This window comes from Orycteropus afer, unplaced genomic scaffold (assembly GCF_000298275.1).
Source record: "Orycteropus afer afer isolate SDZICR_OR568_19922 unplaced genomic scaffold, OryAfe1.0 scaffold00015, whole genome shotgun sequence".
Taxonomy (NCBI): domain Eukaryota; kingdom Metazoa; phylum Chordata; class Mammalia; order Tubulidentata; family Orycteropodidae; genus Orycteropus; species Orycteropus afer.
In genome coordinates this window covers 8244063-8271978 of record NW_006921602.1, presented here as the reverse complement: position 1 = coordinate 8271978, position 27916 = coordinate 8244063, and the positions used below count along the sequence as shown (strand labels likewise).

Here is a 27916-nt window from a genome sequence, read left to right as displayed (position 1 = left end):
GGATGTCAGAAGAGACTCTGAAACTTGCCCTTAAATGAAAAGTAGGTAAAGCAAATGGAAGAAATGACAAGATAAAAGAGCTGAACAGAAGATTTCAAAGAGCAACACGAGAAGACAAAATCAATTATTATTATGAAATGTGCAAAGACATGGAGTTAGAAAACCAAAAGGGAAGAACAGGCTCGGCATTTTCAAGCTGAAAGAACTGAAGAAAAAAATCAAACCTTGAATTGCAATATTGAAAGATTCTATGGACAAAATATTGAATGATGCAGGAAACATTGAAAGAAGATGGAAGGAATACACAAAGACACTGTACCAAAAAGAATTGGTGGATGTTCATCCATTTCAGGAGGTGGCATATGATCAAGAACTAATGGTACTGAAGGAAGAAGTGGAAGCTGCACTAAAGGAATTGGAGTCAAACAAGGCTCCAGGAATTCATGGAAACCCATTGAGATGTTTCAACAAATGGATGCCGTGCTGGAGACACTCCTTGTCTATGCCAAGAAATTTGGAAGACAGCTACCTGGCCAACTGACTGGAAAAGATCCACATTTGTACCCATTCCAAAGAAAGGTGATCCCACAGAATGTGGAAATTATTGAACAATATCATTAATATCAAATGCAAGTAAAATCTTCCTGAAGATAATTAAAAAGCAGTTGCAGCAGTATACTGACAGAAAACTTCCAGAACTGCAAGCTGGATTCAGAAGAGGACGTTGAATGGGGGATATCATTGCTGATGTCAGATGGATCTTGGCTGAAAGCAAAGTGTTCTGGTTACCTCTGTGCTGCTCTAACAGAAAATATACCACAAATGGAATGGCTTGAACAAACAGGAATTTATTCTCTTATAGTTCTGGAAGCTTTAAGTCTGAGTTCAAAGTGCCAGGCTCTAGAGGCTGGATGGAAGCCCCTCAACTTTGGACTTCAGCTCTGCCTCCTGCTCCTGGCCCACTGAAGTTGGAGGCTTTTCTTCACTCAGACAGCTGCTGGCTTCTGAGGCTGACAAACCCAAGGTCAACAAGTGAAAAGGCACAGTCCCCATGTTACCAAACAACATGGCAGGCCATTGATTCAAGTCAACTGAAAGTTCCCAAGGTCAGCAGAGCATAGCAAGCTGCTGAACGATGACACGGCTACATGCAGGATTCAAGCGTTCCATCAGCTAGAGACCATTCCCAAAGCTGCTTCTTATATAAGGGAAGCAGACCACATCCCTAAAGCAGCTATTCAGCTGCTTGTGGTAGATTCCACCATGGAGTTGATTGCCAGTCTCATCATGGGGAATAACTACCACCAGCTGCCCAGCCGCTCAACCAGGCCCAGTCAAGGTGATGCACAACCTTAACTACTACAAAGAATCCCAGGAAGATGTTTACTTGTGTTTTAATGACTGTGCAAAAGCTTTGATTTTGTAGATCATAACATTATGATTAACATTATGGATAACATTGAAAAGAATGGAAATTCCAGAACACTTGATTGTACTCATCAGGAATCTGTACATAAACCAAGAGGCTGCCATTCAAACAGAACAAAGGGATATTGCATGGTTTAAAATCAGGAAGGGAGTGGTCAGGGTTGTATCCTTTCACCATACGTATTCAGTCCGTGTGCTGAACAAATAATCTGAAAAGCTGGACTATATGAAGAAGAACATGGCATCAGCATTGGAGGAAGACTCATTAACAACTTGAGATATGCAGATGACACAACTTTGCTTGCTGAAAGTGAGAATGACTTGAAGCATTCAGTCTGCAGTATGGATAACATCTCAACATAAAACAAAAATCCTCACAACTGGACCAATAACCAGCATCACAATAAGTGGAGAAAAGATTGAAGTTGTTAAAGATTTCATATTACTTGGTTCCACAATCATCACCAATGGAAGCAGTAGTCAAGATATCAGACAATGTATTTCACTGGACAAATCTGCTGCAAAAGACCTCTTTAAAGTGCTGACAAGAAAAGATGTCTCCTTGAAGACTAAGGTGTGCCTAATCCAAGCCATGACATTTTCAATAGCCTCATATGCATGTGAGAGCTGGACAATGACTAAGGAAGACTGAAGAAGAGTTGATGTTTTTGAGTTGTGGTGTTGGCAAAGAATACTGAAAGTACCATAAAACTAACTAACTAACTCACTGCTGTCAAGTCAGATCTGACTCCTTGGGTTTCCGAGGTGATATCACTATGGAAGTAGATTGTCCAGCCTTCTTTTGGAGGAGTGGCTGGTGGGTTTGAACCTCCAGCTTTCTGGTTAGCAGTCAAATGTCTTAGGCACTACACCACCAGAGCTCCTTGAAAGTACTATGGACTTCCAGAAGAACAAACAAATCTGTCCTGGACAAAGTGCAACCAGAATACTTCTTGGAAGTGAGGATGGCCAGACTTTGTCTCACTTACCTTGGTCATGTTGTCAGAAGGGACCACTCCCTGGAGAAGTGTATCGTGCTTGGTAAAGTGGAGGGTCAGCGAAGAAGGGGAAGGCCCTCAATGAGATGGATTGACACAGTTGTTGCAGCAATTGGCTAAGGTATGGCAAGGATTGTGAGGCTGGCACAGGACTGGACAGTGTTTCCTTCTGTTGTACATAGGGTCGCTATGAGTTGGAGCCAACTCAACAGCACCTAACAACAGGCTAGTTGAAAGAAAGATAAAGAAAAACTATTCAAGAGAAGCCCAATCAGGTTATCAGACATACGATAATGTGGGACACACACACACATTGGGCATATGATTGTGTGAGAAATACACATACACACAAGTCAATTTGTTACCTACCAACAAGTCAGTCCCTGACCCATGGCAGCCCCATCCACAAGGGAATGAAATGCTGCCCAGTCCTGTGCCGTGCCCATGTTTTGGTGGAGATCAGAATGTTGTGATCCATCGTGGTTTCATTGGTTGATTTTTAGAAGTATATTGGCTGGACTTTTCTCTAGCCTGTCTTAGTCTAGAAGCTCTGCTGAAATCTTTTAAGCAACACAACCACATATAAGCCACCACTGCAAAATAGGTGAGGCACACTGGCTGGGAATTGAACCTTGTTCTCCAACACAGGAAGAGAGAGTTCTATTATTGAACCACCAGTGCTTCACACAAGTTGTGATATGTGACTTACAATGATAATTTTATAAAAGTTGACACCGGAGCTCCTGGTAGAATTAAGAAATTGAGTTATTGGTGATTGAGTTTTATTGATCTTAATTCTGTTGACCATTAAAAAAAAACTAGAACCTGATTCCAAATTGGATTATTTTAGTCATAACGTTGCACATATGTACTCCACTCCTCAGAAGGAGGGTTGGGCAATCTACTTCTGTAGTGATACCACCTCAGAAACTCAAGGAGGGGTTGCTATGAGTCAGGTCCAACTCAACTGGCAAATAACAACAGCAATAAAAACAACTCATTCTTACAACTTTATTTTGTTTTTACGTTGCTTTCCTTATAGCGCTGTCCACTGCTTAATAAAGAAGACCTTCAACTACCTTTGATCCTTCAGTCTTTGCAATTATATAAAATAACAAAGGTTTAAATAACATAATTATGAAGTACTTATGGACTATCATTTTGAATATGCTGGATTTAATTTTATTAAACAAAATACAGCATTATGTATTTTTCTTTACCAAGAAATGTTTTATAGTATAGTAATTCTGTCAGTTGTTAGTCATATAAACACAGCCAGAGAGAGAGCTTTTTATTCATGCTGTAACAGTCTTTACCAGACTTGGAAGTTCTTATGTTTAATAAAACAACTGTAGTTTTATAGTGGTAAAAAAATGCTACAGATTGATCTAATTTATTGTAATTACCAACAGAATATTTTCTATAAAATGTAACCTTAACTAGAAAGTATTGGTTTAAAATTGCAATTTGAGAAGCCTTTAAGAATAGCAAATTTGTATTTTTAAAGTCTACTTAATTTTACTTAGGTTGCTTCCAGCTGTAGTTGATCAGAAATCATTTATTTTCCCCCTGGATTCTGGGTGTAAACTTTGGCAGCCCCAAAAGCAGCACAGTCCAAGTCGACATACCTTTCCAAAAGTAAAGGTAAGAATATGGATTTGTGTTACCCTATTTTTCCTTCATCACACTTGCCACAGGTTTGGAATCAGATATTGGATAGCATTGTTATTTTTTTAACGTCAGTCTCCTCACTAGATTGTAAGCTTAATGAGGACAGTATCAGTGTCATTTTTTTCATTGCTGTGTAATGCCACAGGACCCTCAGTAAATATTTGCTGAATTAGTAAATGAAACCACCACAGTGACCTCTAAGGGTATACTCTTCCCTAGGTGAAATGTCAGTGCAGACTTCTCTGCACTCCCAAAGCAGCTTGCTCCTATCTCTGTCATGCATTGTACATGTTAAGTTGGGTTCATCTGGCCACCATCTGTGGAGCACTTCCTATGTGAGGGCTGTTAGAAGCATGCTGGGATGAATAAGACCGACTAAGTCCCTGCTCTCATAGAGCTTACATTCTAGTGGAGGATAGGCAATTGATAAGAGCATACCAGATAATAATGAAGGGCCCGATGAAAATAAAACAGAATGCTGTGATAAAGAGGGATTAACTGTCTTTAACTGAAGTTAAAGTTTTACAGTTTTGCTAAGAATCTCAGGAGGGCCACAGATGGCCCACAAGTGCAAGGTTGTAGGTCTCTGGTTTATCAAGACAATGAAATGAAAGTAGGACTGTTATAGAATGTATAGTTGCTATTTTTGTTCCAGGAAAAAAATAATGAAACTATGGCCAGAGATTTATTTACTCCAAAGAGTTTTGATTACCGGCAAGTGATCATAAAGCCAAGGAATCTGATGTGCTGAGTTCTTTGAAATGTTGGGAACTCAGGGAAGCTTCCCTGAGAAAGGGTCATGGGGTGTTCCCACCCTGATTTTACCTGCAGGGCCTTAATCCCTATTGTTGTTTTATTTCTAGTATCGGTGACATCTGCTTAAAAATGCATATCCACTGACACAAAAGATAGCTCTAATTTTACATTGTAAAGTCAATGACAAACGGTGCTGTTTTGCCAGCTGTTCTACATGCCTAGTGCACCAACATAAAAGCCTGTATTATTGAGTAGCTGTGAGATCCAACTGGGATATTGCCACCTTTAATTGCCCACTTCCAACCTTTTAAACTAGGTAAACCCCAGTTGCTCCTTTAAACTCTTTTTCCCCAAAAGTGGATGGCTGCTTTTGGAGTTCCATTTCACACCAAAAAGCTTAAATGACAAACAATTAAGAGTTGCCCAATTGTAATTAAGAATCATAATTAAGAATTGTTTATTAAGCTTCTTTTACATTTGAAAAGACACATTCGTAAACATAACTTAGAAAAGAAAGTATCACTAATCTTTTACTTTTTGATAGTTTCTTTTTTTAAAAATAAGTGGTGAATTATCAATAGATAAATTTGGGATATAAAGTCTTATATATTCTTGTATTGATGTTGTTAGATGCCATCGAGTCAATTTTGACTCCTAGTGACCCCTTGTGACAGAGTACAAGTGCCCCATAGGGTTTTCTAGGTTGTAATCTTTATAGCAGCAGATGGCCAGGTCTTTCTCCCACGGAGCCCTAGGTGAGTTCAATCTGCCAACTTTTCAGCTAGCAGCTGAGTGCTTAACCATTGCATCAGCAGGTCTCATACTATGAAGATGTAAAAGACAGAGCTAATCTTTCACCCCCATCCACTACCAACTGTTCAATCCCATGAGATACCCGATGTTACCATCCTGGTTTGTGTTCCTCCACATACTTCTCTTTGTTCAAAAGATATATACAGTCTGAGCACATATGCAGATACTTAGAGTTTGGGTTGGTTATGAATTTTTTTCACTTTTCTGAAAGAGATTTTGTTGCAACTAAGTTATCAGTCAACCCAATGGGGAGTCCTAGGGCTGGGATGGCCTTAGAGTTGTCCCAAATTGAGACAAGGAAGCTAGGCTTTGTATCAATCAGTCATTAGATGTGGCTGCTCCTGGGGTGAAGAATAGTCTTGGACTGGGCAGTTCCCTTTGGCATGGTGTAGATCCTAAGGAGGGACTTAGCTGTGAGCCAGCAGCAGCTAGCATTCCTGGCAGCTGGGTGAATGAGTGCTTCAGTTTTGAATGAAGGATCTGGGGAGCACATTACACATCCACTAGAACATTCCCCCTCCCTGACCCTTCCAGCCTACAATTGTCTGTGTCCTGTTGTTGCTAATCCCAAGCATTCTTCCTTTTCTTTTTCTCTACATCCTGCTCTCATCCTGGGAAGTAGTTCTTTTATGAAATTCTCCTCAAATTAGCTAATTTGAACCATCTATTTCCTGCCAAAACCCTAATACCCATGCAATTAATAGCCATGTCCTAGTTGTTTATGTGAAAAACCTAATTTCCCAAAACTTGTGTGATTTCACATAGCAATAAGCTCAAATAGAAACATTATTATTGTACATCCTCTGTTCCCTAGTTTAGTGACTAGCACCACCACTCCAGTTGCTTGAGCCAAAATCTTAGCATCATCCTTGATCTTTTCACCTTATTCTCAGATATTATTGATTCTACCTCTTGAGTCTCTCTTCATTCATTCTTTCCCTCAGCTGAAAACATTTGTCTTTGAATAAAAGAAATACAACAAATATCATAAAGATCACGTTAATCTGACAACATAAATATCACTTTAATCTGACAATTTCAGTGTTAAAAATATTGGAGTTTTTCTTTTCTAGTTGCCTTCACAGGCAAGTTGTGAGACATTGATTCAGTGTATTTAATAATACTGAGTGCCACTTATGCATCAGTCATTGTATCAGGCTCTGGGAGGCAGAGATGTCTGATACAGGCATGATTCCTTTCCACATGACACTTATGTAGCAGAAAATTGGGGGTGGGGGGGATGGAGTCCCAATGCTTAGGGGCACCGCTGGCCTTTAGTGGATCAGAGCCAGTGATGCTAAACTTTCTGGAGAGAGTGGAACATTCTGAAAGTGAGACATGTGGGGTGTGCAATGAGCAGGACTTTCTGTACTGTGAAGAACTGGACATCGCAACATATCACTAGCATTTACAGTATGTCTACAGAAAGCAAACATAATTGTTATTCACACAAACACCAGCTACCATGGAAGAGATACAGTATTTGTGCCATCACTATCTCAGTCTAGACTATTCCTGTTGCTCAGCTTGGGTATCTACCTGGTTCATAGGATGTAGCTCAGAATAACTTTTGGCGAAAGCAAAAGAAAGAAGCTATTCCCAAAAATGTGATGTAGGCCCTGATAACCATTCCAAAAAACAAGTTCCAAAAATTGAAATAAATGTGTAGTTTCCCAAATAGCACAATATCCAGCATATAATAAAGTGTGTTCTACTTTGGCTGTTATTATTAACCTAACTGAAATCTCTTGTTGTTGTTGTTATGTGTCGTCGAGATGTCTTCGACTCATAGCGACCCCTCCTTGGGTTTCCTTGACAGTATCACTATGGAAGTAGATTGCCCAGTCTTCCTTCCGAGAAGTGGCTGGTGGGTTTGAACCACCAACCTTCTGGTTAGCAGTCAAGTGCCTTAGGCACTTAGAACCTCAGATTTGTAAAACATGTCAACAGTTATCTAATCCATCCTACTATCTGATACTTGAGTGCCTTCAACCTCATCTTCAATAAGTAGTTATCTGCTTTGTTTTAGAAATTTCTAGTGACAAAGAACTGTCATTAGAGGTAGCTAGTTTCACTCTGTACTTTTCAGACCCTGGAAAGCTTTTAGACTCATTGTTAAGGAGTCGTTGGGTATTTCTAGTCATGTTGTTGTTGTTGTTGTTGTTGTTGTTGTTATGTGCCATCGAGTTGGACCCGACTCATAGCGACCCCTCCTTGGGTTTCTGAGGCAGTATCACTACGGAAGTAGATTGCCCCATCTTCCTTCCGAGGAGTGGCTGGTGGGTTTGTACCGCCAGCCTTCTGGTTAGCAGTCAAGTGCCTTAGGTGCTATGCTACCAGAGCTCCTATTTCTAGTCATAGGAGAGATAATCTATTTGTCTTAGATCATAGAACTAGGGGATAGCCCCCAAATAATATCTGTTCAGATGTGCCTTTTTCTCAGTCACTGGGACTTGTCCCTGTCGGACTCACTGGGATGTGTCCCTAAAAGCTTAAGATTCTTAAGGCTATACAGGATCTTAGATTCAGCTTATTCAGCCCCCTTATTTTACAGACTAGGAACCCGTGGCTCTGATAGTAGAGCTAACTTGTCCAAGGTCAGCTAGATGGTTATGACATATTTGGGCTGTAGCCCTGGTTCTTGACTCTCAGTCCAGTGGCCTTGTGACTCTACCAAGCTGCCACACCAATCCTTTGCTTCCCAATTTACTCTCTCCCACCCCATATGCTGATGGCTTTTCTTAATATTATATCTTAGCTCTAGGTCAACACCAGCCCAACTCCTCTGCTGAGCACCTTGTGTTCAAGGTGTTCATGTACTCACAATAGTCAAGGAAAAGGTTAGAAATAAAAACAACAAAAGATAAGGAGGGAGGGAGGAAGAGAAGGAGGAAAAGTTTATAGGCCAAGAGAGCTTTTGATTTTCTTGTTGTGTCTGGAAAGCTAAGTCCTAAGGCAATTTCAAAATAGAAATTCCTAAGCTGTTTAGATCAAAGGACCTATTTTGAAGTACGATATACTTGGTATGTTTTTGGGGCAAAGAAAATAAACCCATCTCATTATTTGAGAGTTATTTCCTATATTAATCCCTTGAAAAGGGTGCTTTAATAATCAAGCAAACATAAAATTACACACACACACACACATATATATATATTTATATATATATATATATATATATATTTTTTTTTTTTTTTCCCAAATAGTGTCCAGTACATGGTGAGTGCTATGTAAGCATTAGTTCTTATTATTTGTTGATAAATTGTTACCTTATAAGTGCCAGGCACTATTTTAGGCATCAGTCAAATTTTTCTGCTCTCATGGAGCTTACCCTTAGGTGGGGTGGAATAGGCATTAGGAAAACAGATAGTAAACAAATTGAAAATTAAATATGTAGAATTTAAGTTGGTGAGCTGTAAAGCTGGGGAATGGAACATAGGGAGTATTGGATGGCCTCACTTACAAGGTGACATTTGAACAGAAACCTGACCGAAGTAAGGGAGCAGATCATTCGGGTTTTTGGAGGAAGAGGATTCCAGGCAGAGCAAACCTGTATATAAAGACCCTAAATTAGGAGTATGAACAGCAAGGAGACTGGAGAGAAGTGCACAAGGCAAGGAGAAATAGGAGAAGTGGGGGGCTGGATCTTGTAGATTATTGTGAGAACTTTGGATATTACTCTGAGAAACATGGGAAACCGTTGGAGGCCTTTCCATAGAGGACTGCTCTGACCTGATTTGTGATTTGAAAGGTCACTCTGGTAGCCATTTTGAGAACATGTAGAGGGGCAAAAGCAGAAGCAGGGAGAAAATTTAAGAGCCTGTGCTGGCCCTGATGATGTCTCATCCTCACGGCATTTTGAGGAAGGGATGTATTGCTGTCTGCATTTTGCAGATGAGAAAAATGAGACAGAGACGTGATTAATTTAAAGCTAAGAAATGGCAGAGTTCGGATTCAAAATCAGGTCTATTTGCCCTCAAATACCTGGCTTTTCTTCACTACTGTTAAAAATACAAAAACTAGAGCTCCTGTCTGTGTTTGCCACAGAGAAATTTACAATTGTATGAAAAAAGGCAACAAAATAAATTCCTGATTTTGCCCACAAATGCCCCTAAGTATTCCCAGAATTTTCTTCAGGTATCTCTCTCTAAATCTTGCCAAAGAAACATCTCAGTGCAATGTTCCCAATAAAAGTGACCTTTTTACTTTCTCATTTGTTGTGCTAATACTTAATATGGCAATTATAAAGTCACATTAAAATTATGTGTAATATATTATGATACTCTATAGTATGTAATACTGTTTTACCGTAATTGGTTACCATTCAATTAGCTTACATATACACTTCAATGGGGTTTATACTTTATGGTATACATAAGTTATAGCTAATGGAATAGATGATTAAATATGGCATGTAGGGTTGTTTCTATTAAAAAATAGGCATCAAGCACAACCTTTGGGCTATGTCCATTAATAACATTATTTCTATGAGAAGATTCAATTTGCCACACATTTTTAACTTACAGCACCTTTTCCAGATACATAAACCACTACAACTGCAAGCATGGTGCAAATGGTTAATGTTCTGTCTGACTCAGTGCTGGTTAATGAGCTATAAGGGGAAGGGTTGTGGGAAGTTTTAGGAAACTTTCCTGAAATATATCTGGCTGGTGGTCCTTTGACCCTTTTCTTCCCCTTCTTCTAATCTCTACCTGGAGTGAAGCCATGATGATTAGAATTATAGCAGTCATCTTAGACCATGAAGAAAAGGCTCATGCATTAGGGAAAACAGAGTCCTAGGTTGGAAGGAGTCTGGTCTCTAACAGTTTTATGGATCTCTGCACTTGACTGCTAACCAGAAGGCTGGCGGTTCAAACCCCCCAGCCACTCCTCGGAAGCAAGGTTGAGCAGTCTGCTTCCGTAGAATACCGCCTCGGAAACTCAAGGAGGGGTTGCTATGAGTTGAGTCTGACTCCATGGCACATAACAACAACAATACAACTAACCCTGGAAAGCCTACGTCTGTACTTCATGTACATGAGAGAAATAAAATCTATGTTGTTTAAGCAATATTCTTCCTGTTTTTAGTCACATGCTAACAAACTTAATTCTAATCTATTATCAAAACCATCAACCTCCCTATGTCTGGATTTATATCCTATATCTTCTCCTTTGTCCTAGTGGAAGAAGTGTCCTCCCTCCAATTAAAGCCAGCCTCTTAAGGCCTTTGGTCCTGCAGTAATCTCTCTCATTCATCATCAGTTTCTCACTCCAACATCATCCCTAGATCTTACATGACTAGTTCAATTTCTTCACTCAGATCTCAGTATAATTGTCATCTTCACAGAAACACTGTCCTTGACCACCCTACATAAAGTAGCCTCCCATCATTCTCTAGCCCATTACCCTAGTTATTTTATTTACAACACTTATAGCAATCTGAAATTAATTCTGTATCTGTTTACATCTTTATTGTCTGCTTCTTTATATTCCTTCAAGAATGAATGTGTTGGCAGGAACTTTAACTGTTTTGTTCACCAACATTTAGTTGGCTTTCAATGAATCTTTGAATCTTTTTTGGAGAGTACAGAAGGAGAGATGAAGGTTAGGAAAGGCCTCCCAGAGGAAGTTGTACCTGATGAGTTCAAGTTTTAATAAAAGTGTATCCAGAAGATACTGAAGAAGGAAGAAGAGGCTATTTCCAAAAGAGGGAACACCATGTTCACATGTAGAAGTAGAGAGGGCATATTAGATGTAGGGACTTGTTGGTCATTTAGCGTAAACAGGGCACAGAATAATCATGAGGGATGGCAGGAGAGAATGTTGGAAAGTAGGAAGGAGCCAGATAATGCCACCGTAAGGGAAACTACTGGAGGATTTTAGAGACATGAGAGACATATTCTAGTTAGTGATCAGAAGTTCAGTCACTCTGAAGGTCATGAAGAAGATGGATGGAGGAATGGAAACCCATGGTACTTCCAGTATTCTTTGCCAAAACCACAGCATTAAGGTAGTCTAAGGAGCTCTGGTAGTGTAGTGGATAAGGCATTGGCTACTAACCAGAAGGTCAGTGGTTCAAACCCACCAGCTGCTCCATGGAAGGAAGATGGGCAATCTACTTCCATAAAGATTTATAGCCTCGGAAACCCAATGTGAATCGGAATTGGCTTGATGGCAGTATGGTTGTTTTTTTTTTTTGACAGAAATCTGTGTAATGATTGATCAGAGGATAGACCTAAGCAATGTCTATGGGGATTAGAGAAAGGATGTGATAGACAGATAAGAAGTTCAATCAACAGTTCATCAATGAACATTTCTTTAATGTAGCAGCATATTGTGGTGGAAAGAAGGTTTGGAGTCAGAGACTTAAATCAAATCCTGTCTCTGCCATAGTCTGGTTATGTGACCTTAAGAGGTCACTTAACCAATTATCTTAATTGGTTAAAGTGGGGGTCATATTATATATTCCCTCTTGTCATTTTAAGGACTAAATTACATCAGTTGAATTATGCAACATTCATCCATTATGGTAACTGGTTCCAAAATGGAGCTCAGTAAATATTAGATTTACACACAAGCGCGCACGCACACACACACACACAGACCCCAACCATTCTCTTTTTCTCTAATTTGGTTCCTATAGGAATCAGACAAGAGTATAGGCATATTTGAATAGAAATGTTGTTGTTGTTAGGTGCTGTCGAGTCAGCTCCAAATCGTAGCAACCCTGTGTATAATGGAACAAAACACTGCCAGGTCCTGTGCTAGCCTCACAATCCTTGCTATACCTGAGCCCATTGTTGCAGCCACTGTGTCAGTCCATCTTGTTGAGGGCCTTCCCCTTTTTCGTTCACCCTCCACTTTACCAAGTATGATATCCTTCTCCAGGGAATGGTCCCTTCTGACAACAGGACAAAAGTAGGCCAGATGAAGTCTGGCCATTCTCACTTCCAGGGAGCATTCTGGCTGTACTTCGTCCAGGACAGATTTGTTCATTCTTTTGAAAGTCCATAGTACTTTCAGTATCCTTCGCCAACACCACAACTCAAAAGCATCAACTCTTCTTGGTATTCCTTGTTCATTGTCCAGCTCTCACATGCATATGAGGCTATTGAAAATACCATTGCTTGGGTTAGGCACACCTTAGTCTTCAAAGAGATATCTTTGCTCTTCGGCGCTTTAAAGAAGTCTCTTGCAGCAGATTTGCTCAGTGCAATACAGTGTTTGATATCTTGACTATTGCTTCCATTGGTGTTGATTGTGGAACCAAGTAATATGAAATCTTTAACACTTCAATCTTTTCTCCATTTATTGTGATGCTGGTTATTGGTTCAGTTATGAGGATTTTTTTTTCTTTATGTTGAGATGTAATCCATACGGCAGACTGTGTAGTCTTTAATCTTCATCAGTAAGTCCTTCATGTTATCTCCACTTTCAGCAAGCAAAGTTGTGTCATCTGCATATCGCAGGTTGTTAGTGAGTCTTCCTCCAATCTTCATGCCACATTCTTCTTCATATAGTCCAGCTTTTCAGATTATTTGTTCAGCATACAGATTGAATAAGTATGGTGAAAGGATACAACCCTGACTACTCCATCCTGATTTTAAACCATGCAATATTCCTTTGTTCTGTTTGAACAGCAGCCTCCTGGTGTATGTACAGGTCCTTGATGAACACAATCAAGTGCTCTGGAATTCCCATTCTTCTCAATGTCATCCATAATTTGTTATGATCCACACAATTCAATGCTTTTGCATAGTCAATAAAACACAAGTAAACATCTTTCTGGTATTCTTTGCTTTGAACCATGATCCATGTGACATCAGCAATGATATCCCTCATTCCACATCCTCTTCTGAGTCTAGCTTACATTTCTGGAAGTTCTCTGTCAGTATACTGCTGGGACTGTTTTTGAATTATCTTCAGCAAGATTTTGCTTGTGTTTGATATTAATGATATTGTTCAATAATTTCCACATTCTGTGGGATTACCTTTCTTTGGAATGGGTACAAATATGGATCTCTTCCAGTCAGTTGACCAGGTAGCTCTCTTCCAAATTTCTTGGCATAGACAAGTGAGTACCTCCAGCATGGCATCCATTTGTTGAAACATCTCAATAGGCATTCCACCAATTCTTGGAGCCTTGTTCTTTGCCAATTCCTTCAGTTCAGCTTCCACTTCTTCCTTCAGTACCATTGGTTCTTGATCATATGCCACCTCCTGAAATGGATGAACATCCACCAATTTTTTTTGGTACAATGTCTTTGTGTATTCCTTCCATCTTCTTTTGATGTTTCCTGCATCGTTCAATATTTTGCTGATAGAATCTTTCAATATTGCAACTCGAGGCTTGAATTTGTCCTCAGTTCTTTCAGCTTGAGAAATGCTGAGCATGTTCTTCCTTTTTAATTTTCTAACTCCAGGTCCTTGCACATTTTATTATAACTGACTTTGTCTTCTCAAGTTGCTCTTTGAAATCTCCTATTTAGCTCTTTTATCTTGTCATTTCTTCCATTTGCTTTAGCTACTCTTTGTTCAAGGGCAAGTTTCAGAGTCTCTTCTGACATCCATTTTGGTCTTTTCTTCCTTTCTTGTCTTTTTAATGACCTTTTGCTTTCTTCTCAGAGAATGTTCTTGATATCATCCCACAATCTCTGGTTTTCGGTCACTGGTGTTCAAAGGATCAAATCTATTCTTTAGATGGTCTCTAAATTCAGGAGTGATATAATCAAGGTCATATTTTGGCTCTCGTGGACTTGTTTTAATTGTCTTCAGTGTCAACTTGAACTTGCATATGAGCAGTTGATTGTCTGTTCTACAGTCGACTCCTAGCCTTTTTATGGCTGAAGATATTGAGCTTTTCCATCACCTCTTTCCACAGATGTAGTTGATCTGTTTCCTGTGTACTCCATCTGGTGAGGTTCACGTGTATAGCTGCCATTTATGTTGTTGAGAAAAGGTATTTGCAATGAATAAGTCGTTGATCTCACAAAATTCTATCATGCCATCTCCAGCATTATTTCTATCACCGAGGCTATATTTTCCAACTACCAGTGATTCTTCTTTGTTTCTAACTTGTGCATTCCAATCACCAGTGACAATCAACACATCTTGATTATATGTTTGGTCAGTTTCAGACTGCAGAAGTTGGTAAAAATCTTGTCTTTGGTTTTGGTGGTGCATAAATTTGAGTAATAGTAGTATTAGCTGGTCTTCCTTGGAGGCGTATGGATATTATCCTGTCACTGACAGCATTGTACTTCAGGATAGATCTTGAAACATTCTTTGTGATGATGAATGCCATGCCATTTCTCTTCAATTTGTTATTCCCAGCATAGTAGCTCATATGGCTGTCTCATTCAAAATAGCCAAAATCAGTCCATTTCAGCTCACTCATGCCTAGGATATCAATGTTTGTGTGTTCCATTTCTTTTTTCCTTTTTTTTTTTTGTGCCTCCACTCCTTTTTCTTTTAAATTGTGATTTGGGTGCAAGTTTGTTCCATTTCATTTTTGAAAACTTCCAATTTTCCTAGATTCATACTTTATACATTCCATGGTCCAGTTATTGATGAATGTTTACAGCTGTTTCTTCTCATGTTGAGTTGTGCCACATCAGCAAACGGAGGTCCTGAAAGCTTTACTCCATCCACATTATTAAGGTCAGCTCTACTCTGAGGAGGCAGCTCTCTCCCAGTCGTATTTTGAGTGCCTTGAAACCTGAGGAGCTCATTTTCCAGCACTATATTGGACAGTATTTCAGGGCTACTCATAATGTTTTCCAGTAATATATCAGACAGTGTTTCACTGCTATTCATAAGGTTTTCACTGGCCAGTTCCTTGAGAAGTGAATGGTCCCTTCCTTCTGCTTAGCCTGGAAGCTCTGCTGAAACCTGTCCACCATGGATGACTCTGCTGGTATTTGAAATACTGGTGGCATAGCCTCCAGCCTCACAGCAACATACAAGCCACCACAGTACGGCAAATTGACAGACGAGTTGCGGTGAACAGAAATAGTTATGTCTTAAGGTTTTGTGAATCTGAGGCAGTTAGGTGGAAGCTAGGCTATTTAGAAACAGCATGGAGTTAAATAATGCTGTGATTATGGAGGGCTTCTTCTTGTTCATCCTTCTCGTCCTATCAGGAAAAGGGGAAATCTTAGAGCCATAGAAAGGTCCCCAAAACAAACTTACTGCCATCAAGTAGATTCTACCTCATAGTGACCCCATTGGGTTTCCAAGGCTGTAAATCTTTACAGAAGCAGACTACTCCATCTTTCTTCTGCAGAGAGGCTGGTAGGTTCGAACCAGTGACCTTTTTGGTTAGTTGCCAAATGCCTTGACCAATATACCACCAGAGCTCCTCCATAGAACGGTAGAGCTGAAATAATAATAAGGTAATGAATAATTATATTTAAATGCACTTTAAGTTTTCTTTAGGAAATATATTTTGAATAGACAGAAAAATAGAATGTACTCCATGTAACCGTCACCCAGTGTTAAAGATTACCATAACTTTACCATTCTTACTTCATCTGTGCTCTCTACTCTTTTTTTTGGCGGGGGAGGGGTCTTTTAAAGCAAAACCCAGACATCATATCATTTTACCCTTAAGTACTTCAATATATTTTCTGTCAAGAACATGTTAAAAAAATAACTATTATCACACCTGAAAAATTTAGCAATTAATAATATGTAATTCCCAGTCTATTTCCAGTGTTTCCTCAATTGTCTTAAAAATGTCTTTCTACTCTTTGTTTGGATCAGGGTACAGATTAGGTCCACACATTACAGTTATATCTTTTTACCTGTAACAGTTTTCCTCCTTTTAAAATTGTCATTTATTTGTTAAAGAAACCAGGCCATTTGTTAGTAGGTTTTTCTCACAGTCTGGATGTGGCTGATTGCAACCTTATGGTGTCATCGAACATGTTCACCTGTCCCCAGAATGCCTTGTAAACTAGTTTTATCTTGAAGCTTGGTCAGATTCAGGATCCATTTTTTGGCAGGAATACTTCACAGGTGATGCTGTTTGTTTCCTTTTAGAGCATATCAGGAGGCAGTTTCTGTTTTCATTTTTTAAATGATGTTATTGGTCAATGAGTCCAAGTATTATCAAGCCTGATCTATCCATTGTAAAGTCCCCCACAACCTTTCATCTAATGGAATTAGCAACATTGATGTTTATCTAATACATTATTTTTTTAGGGATTCCAAAGTGGTGATTTTATTATTCTGTCATCCTTTCTGCATTTATTAGCTTCTGTGAAGAACTTGTCCTTATCAACTCTTTGATAACGTGGAAACAATTCTTTTAGGAAAAGCAGTATACATGCTTGATCTTTTCCTTTCCTTTATCAATTTTTAGATTAGGTTATTGGTTTTCTCAGTTAGGGTTTTATTGTGGAGAGAGGAGGAAATAGTATTAACTCATGGATTTTTGTATGTTTAAAGTATTTCAGCCCATTGCAATACTTATGTTTTGGTCAGTGTGAGCCCCTTGAAGTCAGCTCCATTATAGTTTGCAAGATACTTGACATACATCAGTCATTTAACCCTCACGATCAACCTGTCAGGGTAGCTATTATTGCCCAGTTTAACCAATGAGAAATCTCAGGCTCCAGGGGTGAAATGACTCACCCAAGATTATATGACTCGAAAGTGGAGAGTCAGGGCTTGACATCCATTGTTCTTTCCATAAATATAATAATGGTTGAGAGAATCAGAGTGTAAAAACTGTAAAAACTGGCTGGACTCTTTTTCTTTTCTCCAGTTTTGATATGAAACAGCAGATGTCTTTAACCACTGGGAATATGATATTAAGCAATACCCACTTTAGAAGGCATTATTTGCAGAAAACACTGTTGAGAATAATGTTAGTTGATAATATTGTAACTTAGTAAATAGCCTGTCTCAACTTTGTTTGTGAAGCATTTCAATTTTGATTACTCTGTATGGGATCTACTGCTCAGATGTGTATCATTTTATGGTCTGCCCATGTCTGGGGAGCTGGCATTACACGCTGCCTAGTGTTTTTAATTCAGAAGTTCTTCTAAAAGAAACCTTAGCCTCTTATATTCAAACCCTAGTTTTAATAGCATAAGCTATTTCCTTCTTATATAGCTTTGTGGGCATAGTAATAAAATAAATACCACAAAATCACTGATGAGATGAAAATTGAGCTCCCTGCTTCTGTGCAGCCATGTAGGTAAAACAGTAATTGGCTCTGATAATAACTTTTGTTCTTACAAACCAAAGTCTAAATGAGAGTCACATTTGATATATCTGCATGTAATTACTATCAAAGGAGAGAATACAAAGTTTAGATTGCTTAGTGACTCAAGATAGATTAAATATATTGTTGTCTTTTCTTGACCAATTTAAGAAAAATTTCTAAAATCGTTTCTGATATTTATCTTATTGTTGGTTAAAAAAAAAAAGATCATCTTCCAGAACATGCTTAATGGAATGATTAATTTTGTTTTTATTTTTTTCAATCTCTAATTGTATTATAAGTTTATGCTTATAAATATTTTTTCATTTATCTATGGAAGACAAATGTAGGTTTTAAATGTATTTGGTAGTGAATGTCAGTAAACTGATTCGATATGTTAATATTATTTAAATTTGAAAGGTTTTAACGTGTCTTTTAAAGAAAAATTAAATTACATGTTCTAAATATTATTATTATTATCCTATATTCACATGCTTTGGTGCCAAAATAGTAAATATTAAGATACTAACAATTTTAAAGAATCTTTCCCATTGCTTTAGAAGCTAACAATAAAGAATTGATATTGTAGCCTATCATTTTACATACTGATTTCTTTCTTTTTTATTTTTAATTTCATTTTCTTGTTGAAAACTTACTACATACTGATTTCTTTTCTAAAATATTTGTGTGCCACAGAAATGTAAAAGTGAGCAGAAAACAACTGAGTTTAATTGCAGTTTTAACAAGCATTCCATATTTTATCATCTTCTCCCTCCACTAGTTCTTTTGGCTACACAGAGTTGATGGAGCATAATAAAACTAAGGAAACTGCTATGGTCCACTGAGCCAATGATCCCAGAATTAAAAAGTTTCTAACAAAGCTTAGAAATGATAGATGAAGCTATTACCATCAATTGTATCAAGAACACACTTTAAAAAACACCCTAATTACAGAAACTACATCCAGTCAATATAATACATATTAGCAATTTCCTGATCCTTGGTGGAATGGAAATTATTCTGAAAGTTTAATTAAGAAGGAAAAAATTATGTTCAGGTATTAAGTTCAATAAAAGAAGCACTCAGCTTCCATGCAAAAACCCCAGAGTAGTTCTGTGAGTGTCAGAAAGAAAACCATTTATAATTAGGCACTGTATTATTTTTGTCACTACATGTACCTCAAAGAGAAGAGAATAGACATGTCTTGTTTGTAACCTGGGTCCTTGCATGGGTTAAATAAAATGGACAGTTGAGAGCAATTATTTGGAAATTTCATTTAAAAACTGCTATTTAAAAAAAATAAAAGGAAGGTCTGGAGCCTGTATTAAGCAATAGCTTATCTGGACAGCATACATTCCATAGATATTTTTACAGCTTTCCCCTTTACTTTGACGTTAGGCCATTTATGAACATTTATGATCAAAGAAATAGCTGGATCATGAGCTAATCTTTCTGGTTTCTACAACTATTTTAATAATTGCATCAGAGCACCCTCAGAACTAAGATACTTAATTGAAAAAAAAAAAATCACTTTTTTAAATTGCTTGCAACACCTCAACCTCCTTTAAAAAAAAAAAATCACAAAGGCCACAATTTGTGTGATTCCATTTATATGAAATGTCCAGAATAGGCAAATCCATAGAGACAGAAAGTAGATTAATGGTTGACAGGGGCGGAGGGGAAGAGGGAAATGGGGAGTGATTGCTTAATAGGTATAGGCTTTCTTTTTGGAGTGATGAAAATGTTCTGGAATTAGACAGTGGTAGTGGTTGCATGACTTGTGAATATACTAAAAACCACTAAATCACACACTTTTAAAGGGTGAATTTTATGCTATGTGAATTATACCTTAACTTTTAATGAGTTACAAAAGACTTGAGAAACTGTTGGTAATACCATCTTTTAAGAACCAACTTACCTGTTAACCTCAAGTCATAGTATGCTAACTCTGGGGGATAACTGCTAAAGAGATCATCAAGTCCAACTGTCTCGTTTTGCAAATAAGGAAACTGGTTACCAAAGAGATGAAATGATTTACCCAAGGTCACACACAGGCAGTCTAGGTGAAGGCAAGACTAGAACGTAGGTCTTCTGCCCCTTTCCACCACCACTTGTGGTGGGGCAGCTTACTCTAGTTGGTCATTTTTTACATTTCAGCAGTAACTACTTTGAATCATTTAAAATGAGGAATAAATGATTCAAGTGAGATGTTTTTATTTTTTTTTCTAATGAAAGCACAAATTATTCTTAATGATAGCAAAATCTCCATGAAAAAGTAGATAAAAATTTGTTGTAAAGTTATAAAGTCCAAACTGAGATTTACCTGTAAATGTCCCAGGAGGAAAGTGGCCACATTAACAGACCTAGGGAGCCCTCTACCTGTGTATTTGTAGTATAGATTTCATTCTTGACCTGGAAAACTGAAAATAAATGGAGACCAAGTATACCAGTCCTTTATCTACCTTATTTGGCTCTTAGCATTATTTTTGAAAAAAAGGATGGTATCTGAAGACGTTAATGTGAACGGTAGGCTGCATGGAGGAAAATCTATACTAAGTCCTTTTTTGTGAATAAAAGGGACCAATTAGCAGCCTAAATAAAAAGTTCAAATATATACATTTTTCCCAGTGAGAATTACATTAAAATAATTGTTTTCAAAGAACTCCATGTTCCTTTGAGGATAAAAAATGTTAGTAAGCATTTTTGTTCATCCGGCATGAAAGTTTCATTGTTTCTTTGTTTCAGCGGAAGATAGGGTTGAATGTAAAAATCATGCAGGATCCTGAAAACATCCACCACAGAGCTGCTGTAAATGCGAGCTATGGAATCAGTTTGCCATATATTAATCAGAGAAAAGCATGTGTAAGTAATGAGTTGTTTTAATGAGCTCTTAATTATTATTATTTTTTAGGAATTAAAAGTAATTTATTAGTAATGTAAGATATAATGTAGAGTTTAAGTAAAGATTTGATCCTTTTGTGTTTAGAATTTTGGGGAGGTAAAATGGAGTGACTTTCCTTCTGTTTATAATGAGAAAGGATTGAGAAAATGTAAACCTATTTAAAAAGATCTATTTGTGCCTCTTCAAATTTCTCTACTGTACTTATTATTATTCCAGACTAATCTAATCTAGTACCATGATTTTAACATGGAGGAAATAATTTAACAACAGAAAGAATTCATAGGGAAATTTATAATATTTTATTGCCCTGATAGTCAGCTTTCCACTAGAAAAATCAAAAGAAAAAAAACAGCAGCACAGCATCAGCTTCAATGGTGTGTATTCGTACAATATGCAAACATTTAAGAATATTATAAATCTGAAGTAAGCAGGATTTGATCTTTTTTGTCAGAAATATAATGAGAGAAAAAAATAATTCATTGGAGCTTGGCATTCTGATATCTCAGAATCTGTGCCTGTTTTTGCCTTTGACTTGATGCTAAGTGTCCCAAAGCAAAGACTGTCCCTCTGTGTTGTGGAGTTTTCTTAGGAGAATTAGGAACCAGTGTTCCACTTTAAAAGGGAAATTATTTTATTTAAGATCATTTCTTATATTGAAAACACATGTATTTTAAATTACTGGGGTAACATCTGTACATTTTTAACCTTTGGCTTCTCTCAGAAGCTCTTAAATGTATACTTCCTTGAAAAACTAAAGACAAGATTAATTTTAAAATTAAATTGCAAAACCATTTCTAACCAGCATAATTGTCTCCTAGATTAATCTTATAAATTTCCTACATAGAAATTTTCAACTGCCTACTTTTTTCATGTAACTCTAAAATATGTTTTTAGTTTCTTTATATGTGCCTTATGTTATTTTAACAGGTTTGTTTAAGAGCACTTTATCACTGAAATACTTTTATAGCCTAAGAAATAACCAGAAAGTTTATTCCTGCTGAAACTTTATTTAAAATGTCACTGTGAATAATGTGAAAACGTTTTTATCGGCTTCCCATGAGCCCAAAGTCCTTGAAATAAAAATATTATTTCTCTGGCTGTAGAGACAGAAGCAGATTTCTCTTTTGTTGTTGTTGGTTTTCCCCTTCAATCTAGAATTAATATTGACTTAGCTGGTGGAGTGCAGAGGCTTTGTAGCCCAAGGCAACTGCTGTGTTTCATGCAAACTTTTTCTGATGAGCATTGAAGTTTTAAAAGGCAAGTCTCTAGATTTAGAGAGGATTATGCTTTGCTTTAATGAATCTGAGCAAAGATTCAGATATAAAGAGGGAATTAAAAATTGCATCCAAAATATGAGGCAGAATCTTAATCATTCATTACATTTTTTTCTGATCCCCAAATAGAATGGAAACTTCAGTGGTGGTGCCCATGTGCTTTGAGTACAGAGGATTTCTTCAAGCACTTTGCCTTGTAGGGTGGATAGATAATGATTACGTATTTACTATATTAAAGATTTATTTTTGCCATAAAACTTAACTTCATAAAAAAATCTACCTCGGAACACTTAAAATGCATGTATTTGTGTCTATGTCATGCAAACTGATTACTGGCATTTCAATCCGAATGGTTGACCCTATCATTTTACATTGACATAGATATAAAATGGTAACTGAAAACAGTATTTTAATTTTGGATTTATAAAACAGGAAAAATGTGCAAAAACTCCTGTGAGGGAAATAAGTGGGTGTTTGGTTTTAAACAACCAGGTAGAGCCTTTGTGAATAAACAGTTGTGATTTACCACTTATAAAAATGTGAAAGCTCTTACCCAAACTGAAGCAATGTGTCTAGCATTGTGATGTATAGTTAATTAGAAAAGAACAGCAAGGCTAATCGCCTTTCAGAACCACTCTAAACACTCAAAGGGGATTATTATTATTTGGCTGCCGAGGGCCATGCACTTTTCTTTCTTCTTGTAGACTTTGCATAGCTTGTCAAAGCCTGTAAATAGTCTTAGATATTTTTGACAGAGTAAGTTTGAATATGTAACCAATTTACATCATTACTTCCTAAAAGTTGGCATTTTCTGTTTTTTATGCTTAAGTGTGCCTTCCTGATAATAAAGGGCTGATGCAAGGACTTTAGTGTATTGAAAACACACACACACCATACACACACACATTCACTCATATCACACAAAACTGCCTTCAGAGTTTTATATCCTATGACTCTATTATGTAAAATCAATTTACAAAAAAAAAAAAAGTATTAAAAGTAAAACTCATTTGATTTTTTCAGTATCTTAAAATAACCCTCTAATATATTTTTGAGTAGGTCGTTATAGTTATAAGGAGACAAGAAGAAATCCCTGGTACTAGTTTTATTTACCCACCACCATTTAGTTCCAGTTAGAATTTATAATACAACACACTGAAAGATCTACAGAAAATTTGACTTTGATTTATTTTATTCTAACTAAAACGGGTTTCTTAAAAGGCTTGAAACATGTATCTGTTAACATGAATTTTAAAAGAAAGATTAGGAATGCATAACAAAACAGCCCAACAAAGCACTGCTTTGAATAGCTGCACAAATAACTCTGATTATAACTGTTATGACCCAGAAAAGAATCATAAAAACATTTTTCTTTCTGGCAAGATATGAGTTACTGTAGAATTATGCCAGTTCTTTGGTCCCACTTTCCAAATAAATAAATATATAATGCAATGTAAACTTAGAATCTTTTATTTATTCATGAGGTTGAATTTAATACTATTATGATTTCTACATTTTATGAGTCATATGTTATGCAGTGTTTTTCACTAACTTAGTTGGGTAGCAACCACACTTCACAAATCATAGTTTCATTCTTTACTGTTTCACATTCATTTCTGAAATGATAAAGTAATGGAAAGTGAGGCAATTGTGTTAATGTCAAATGATTAGAAGAAGCACCAGAAATAAGGGGTGGGAACAGGGAGGGGGGAAAAAAAGAAGGACGATTTCAAAACCTGATTGTGTTTTAAGCCCATGCATATGGCCACAATTACAGTCACAACATAATTTGGCAACGGTAGCAGAATTAGATTTAAACAAATTGATGTTACACTGCAGTAATTCAGAATGAGCTTGTTGCATTTATAAACCATAACAAGAAGCAGAGTGAATTAATAAGCCCTTCTTGTCACTAAAAATAAAAAAGGGAATAATTGCTGAGATGGAGTTAACAGATGACTATAGTCAGCATCCTTTCAGCCTAGATATGGGAAAGTGAAGGTCACCCCCATCTCAGATGACAAAGAGGGAACATTTTGTTGGTAAACAAATTAATCTTTTGAAAGGTCACCATTTGTTTTAAGTTTTTATCCAGTTCTTGTCATCTGGAATCAGAGATTGACTGTCATTTCACTAGGCAGGGGTGCAGTTGAAGCAGACAAAGCTGCTTCTGTACATATCAGCATTCCTTGACAAAACTCAGTGCCTGATTGTGATGCTATGGGCTGCTGGTTTACAGCTGTCTCCGGACAAGAATAGAAGCCCACCCCTGAATTCCAATAAGATGGGCCTGCATATTCCGCCTGCTGTAAGCTGGCCTTCTGCCCACAAGTAAAATGTATTGTAGTTCAAGCCAGCAATTATCTCTTTTACTTCCTTCTGTGCTGCTTCTGTTCCCTTTTTCCAAAAACAGATGTGAGTATTCACTCAAGTTCTGCATCTATTCTTTCTCACACCTGCCAGGGTGGAATTTTCATGGAGGTAGAGTTTGGGGAAGCCAGCAGACAACAATCAGATGTAATTTCTTTGAGAGCAGTTAAAAAATGTTGATTTTTCAGGAAATGTAGAGTCAGCATCTTGCACCTCCCCCCCCCACCCCTTTCCCCAGGAGCATTTGGTAAATTAAATTAGTTGAACAAAAGGAAATAGCTTTAAGGACATTCTGAAATGCCATATCCTATTTATGACACACAGTCATTACCCAAGGACTGCTATGACATGCAGAACATCCCTGTTGTTGTTATGGACCATAGATTCAGACCCAACTCACAGCGACCCCACCTTGGGTTTCCAAGGTGGTATGATTACGGAAGTAGATTGCCCAACCTTCCTTCCAAGGAGTGGCTGGTGGGTTTGAACCACCAGCCTTCTGGTTAGCAGTCAAGTGCCTTAGGCACTATGCCACCAGCACTCCCACTTCTACCATTATAGAGAGCTTTCTCTTCAGGTTGCTTAGAAAGAGTTCAAGGAAAAAAAGTGACTTTCCTTCCTGGTTCACAGTCTATACATTATATTCCACTGATCTGGTGGTGAGGGTGGGTGTGTATTGCAGTTGTATATCACTATTGCTATTTAGAATTTTGGGAGGCCTGGTAGCGCAGTGCCTACAGCACTTGACTGCTAATCAGAAGGCTGGCGGTTCAAAGTCACCAGCCACTCCTCCGAAGGAAGGTTGGGCAATCTACTTCCGTAATGATACTGCCTTGGAAACCCAAGGAGGGGCGCTGTGAGTCGGGTCTGACTCGATGGCACATAACAACAACCACAATTTAGAATTTTAGTTCTTTATTGGTGTGGAGCAATGGAAAAGCTGAATAAAGTGATGAGAGTGTTGTCATTGGCTAGTGTGCTGCTCGCTCACAAAAGCCCATTGCTTTGGGAATAGGAAGAGGCCATTAGAGGCTACCTCATGAGATAACTAACCTTTATCAATCATCTAGCTGTAATGAGTTCTCAAACTTCTTTGAACGCTATGTTTCTTTAGTTTCTCTGCTAAGATCCTGCATGTATTCCCAAACCAACCCTTTGCTGAATTCAAAGCACTTTTTAGCTCTTAACATAGCAATTCTGGGTCATACTGCCTAGTGTGAATTTTTACTAGGTGGGGACCTCACAGAAGAAGCCTCTGTTTCCTGATGTGTAAAATGGCAATAATAATACTATCTGTCTCATAGCATTGTACTCAGATTTAAATGAGATAATTCAAAGGACTTGGCATTGGTACGTAAGAAGTGCTTTGCAAATGTTAGCTTTTATTATTGACAATACTGACATGTTGTATTGTGCCATGTTTTATGACGTCATTTAAAACCTATTTGATTGTAATGGTGGACCAGAATATTGCTGAGGTCCCTAGAAGGGTGATTGTGCCATCTTTCCCACACAGATGTGAAGACAGAGACCTTGTTGTCTTTTCTTGGTTTTTCATTGTTTTACGCATTAGAGGTACTCAAAAGAGGATGATTGGTCCTCTCATCTGTCCAGTCTCTGCATTGAAACTGTGGATAGCCTGATGCCTGATACAGAAGGGAAATAATGATTTTGTTATTATCCTGGTACACCTTGTTATACAAGGCATCATCCCCTGGGCCCTGAGAGGGTTACCTGGTAAAACATCCTTTCTCCTGGATTCTTGTTATAGCTCTGCCACTAACTAGCTGTTTCTAGGAATAAGTTACTCAGCTTGGCTCATTTTCATTTTCCTTGTTTACCAAACAGGAGAGGCTAGATGGGAGGAGGTTTGGTGTGGTGGGAAGGGTTAGTAGATTAATGTTTGGGGTCCTCGCTCTCCACTTTTCAATTATGTTACTAGATAAGTAAATTCACAACTCAAGTCCTTAGTTTTTTTCTTATAAAGTCAAGATAATGATGCCTACTAGACAAGGGTGTTATATGAGGATTACAGGCAACATATTAATGTTGCTGGCCTTTCTAAACATTAAGTTAGTATTAAAAACCTCTTTTCCCTTCTTTAAAGTATTAAAAATTCACAACTCAAGTCCTTAGTTTTTTTCTTATAAAGTCAAGATAATGATGCCTACTAGACAAGGGTGTTATATGAGGATTACAGGCAACATATTAATGTTGCTGGCCTTTCTAAACATTAAGTTAGTATTAAAAACCTCTTTTCCCTTTTTTATATATGTGTTTTCAAAAAAGGATCTCATTTGGCTCCTTTCACTCCAGTAAAAATGAGTGATAGGGCTTCATACTATGATTTTCAAATTCCAGAGAACCCCAGATGAGCTTCAGGGATTGCCAGCATCTAATTAAAATTTTATCTTTATGATATATATTTAAACTATTAAAAAATTTAATAATAATACATACATACTTAAGTTAGATACCAAATTTTAATGAACTGAGTATTGTAATGGGTTAACTTGTTCTATCAGGTTAATTGTCTCTGTATATACATTTGAATTTCTTATAAAGGTTTATTATTATTAGATAGACTGTAGCTTTGCATTAGTGATATTTTGAAATTCTGATCTGCTTATATGCACTCTCCTAAAAAGCATACAGGAGCTCTGGTGGCTTAGTGCCTAAGGCATTTGACTGCTAACCAGAAGGCTGGCAGTTCAAACCCACCAGCCACTCCTTGGAAGGAAGACAGGGCAATCTACTTCCGTAGTGATACTGCCTCGGAAACCCAAGGAGGGGTCACTATAAGTCAGATCTGATTCGACAGCAGTGTATTGCGTTGAGTTGCATTGTGTTGCATTAAAAAGCATACAAATATGATTTATATACAAGTAAATAAAGATTAAATGAGCTAGTACATGTAAAGTGCTTAAAGCAATGCCTGGCCCCTAGTAAACATTCAGTAACTCAACTCACTGCTGTGGAGTCAAATCCAACTCACAGTGACCCCTCCTTGGGTTTCCTAAGCTGTATCACTACAGAAGTAGATTGCCCAGCCTTCCTTCTGAGGAGTGGCTGGCTGGTGGATATGAACCTCCAGCCTCTGGTTAGCAGTCAAATGCCTTAGGCACTGTGCTACCAGAGCTCTTAAAACATTCAGTAAGTTAGTATTATAACACATGTGTGCCATATTAATGAAGAGCCAGGCAAGTTCTTTGGTGCATACTTTTTCTGCCCTATAATTTTTTTTTTTTTGTAGTACCATATGTGTGTGTGTATGTGTGTGTGTATTACATAAAATTTGCTATTTTAACTATTTTTACATGTCCAATGCCATGGGATTAATTATATTCACAATGTTGATCTACCATTGATACCCACCACCTTCTATACCCACTCCTCACTTAACAACGTGGTTAGATTCCAAAGACCAGGTCATTATGTGAAAGTCAGCATTATGTGAAAATGGAGGATGACCACATCAGATCACAAAACGGAG

General features: G+C 37.6%; 1 protein-coding gene across 1 annotated transcript in view; it reads left to right on the top strand.

Annotated features, from left to right (window-relative positions):
* The window catches only part of IQCH (IQ motif containing H), a 379945-nt gene that overhangs the window by 23516 nt on the left and 328513 nt on the right, over positions 1-27916 (top strand). Inside the window, exon 4 of the mRNA XM_042783268.1 lies at positions 3953-4070. Coding sequence (XP_042639202.1) covers positions 3953-4070 — 118 coding nt within the window. The remainder of the gene's footprint in view (positions 1-3952; positions 4071-27916) is intronic.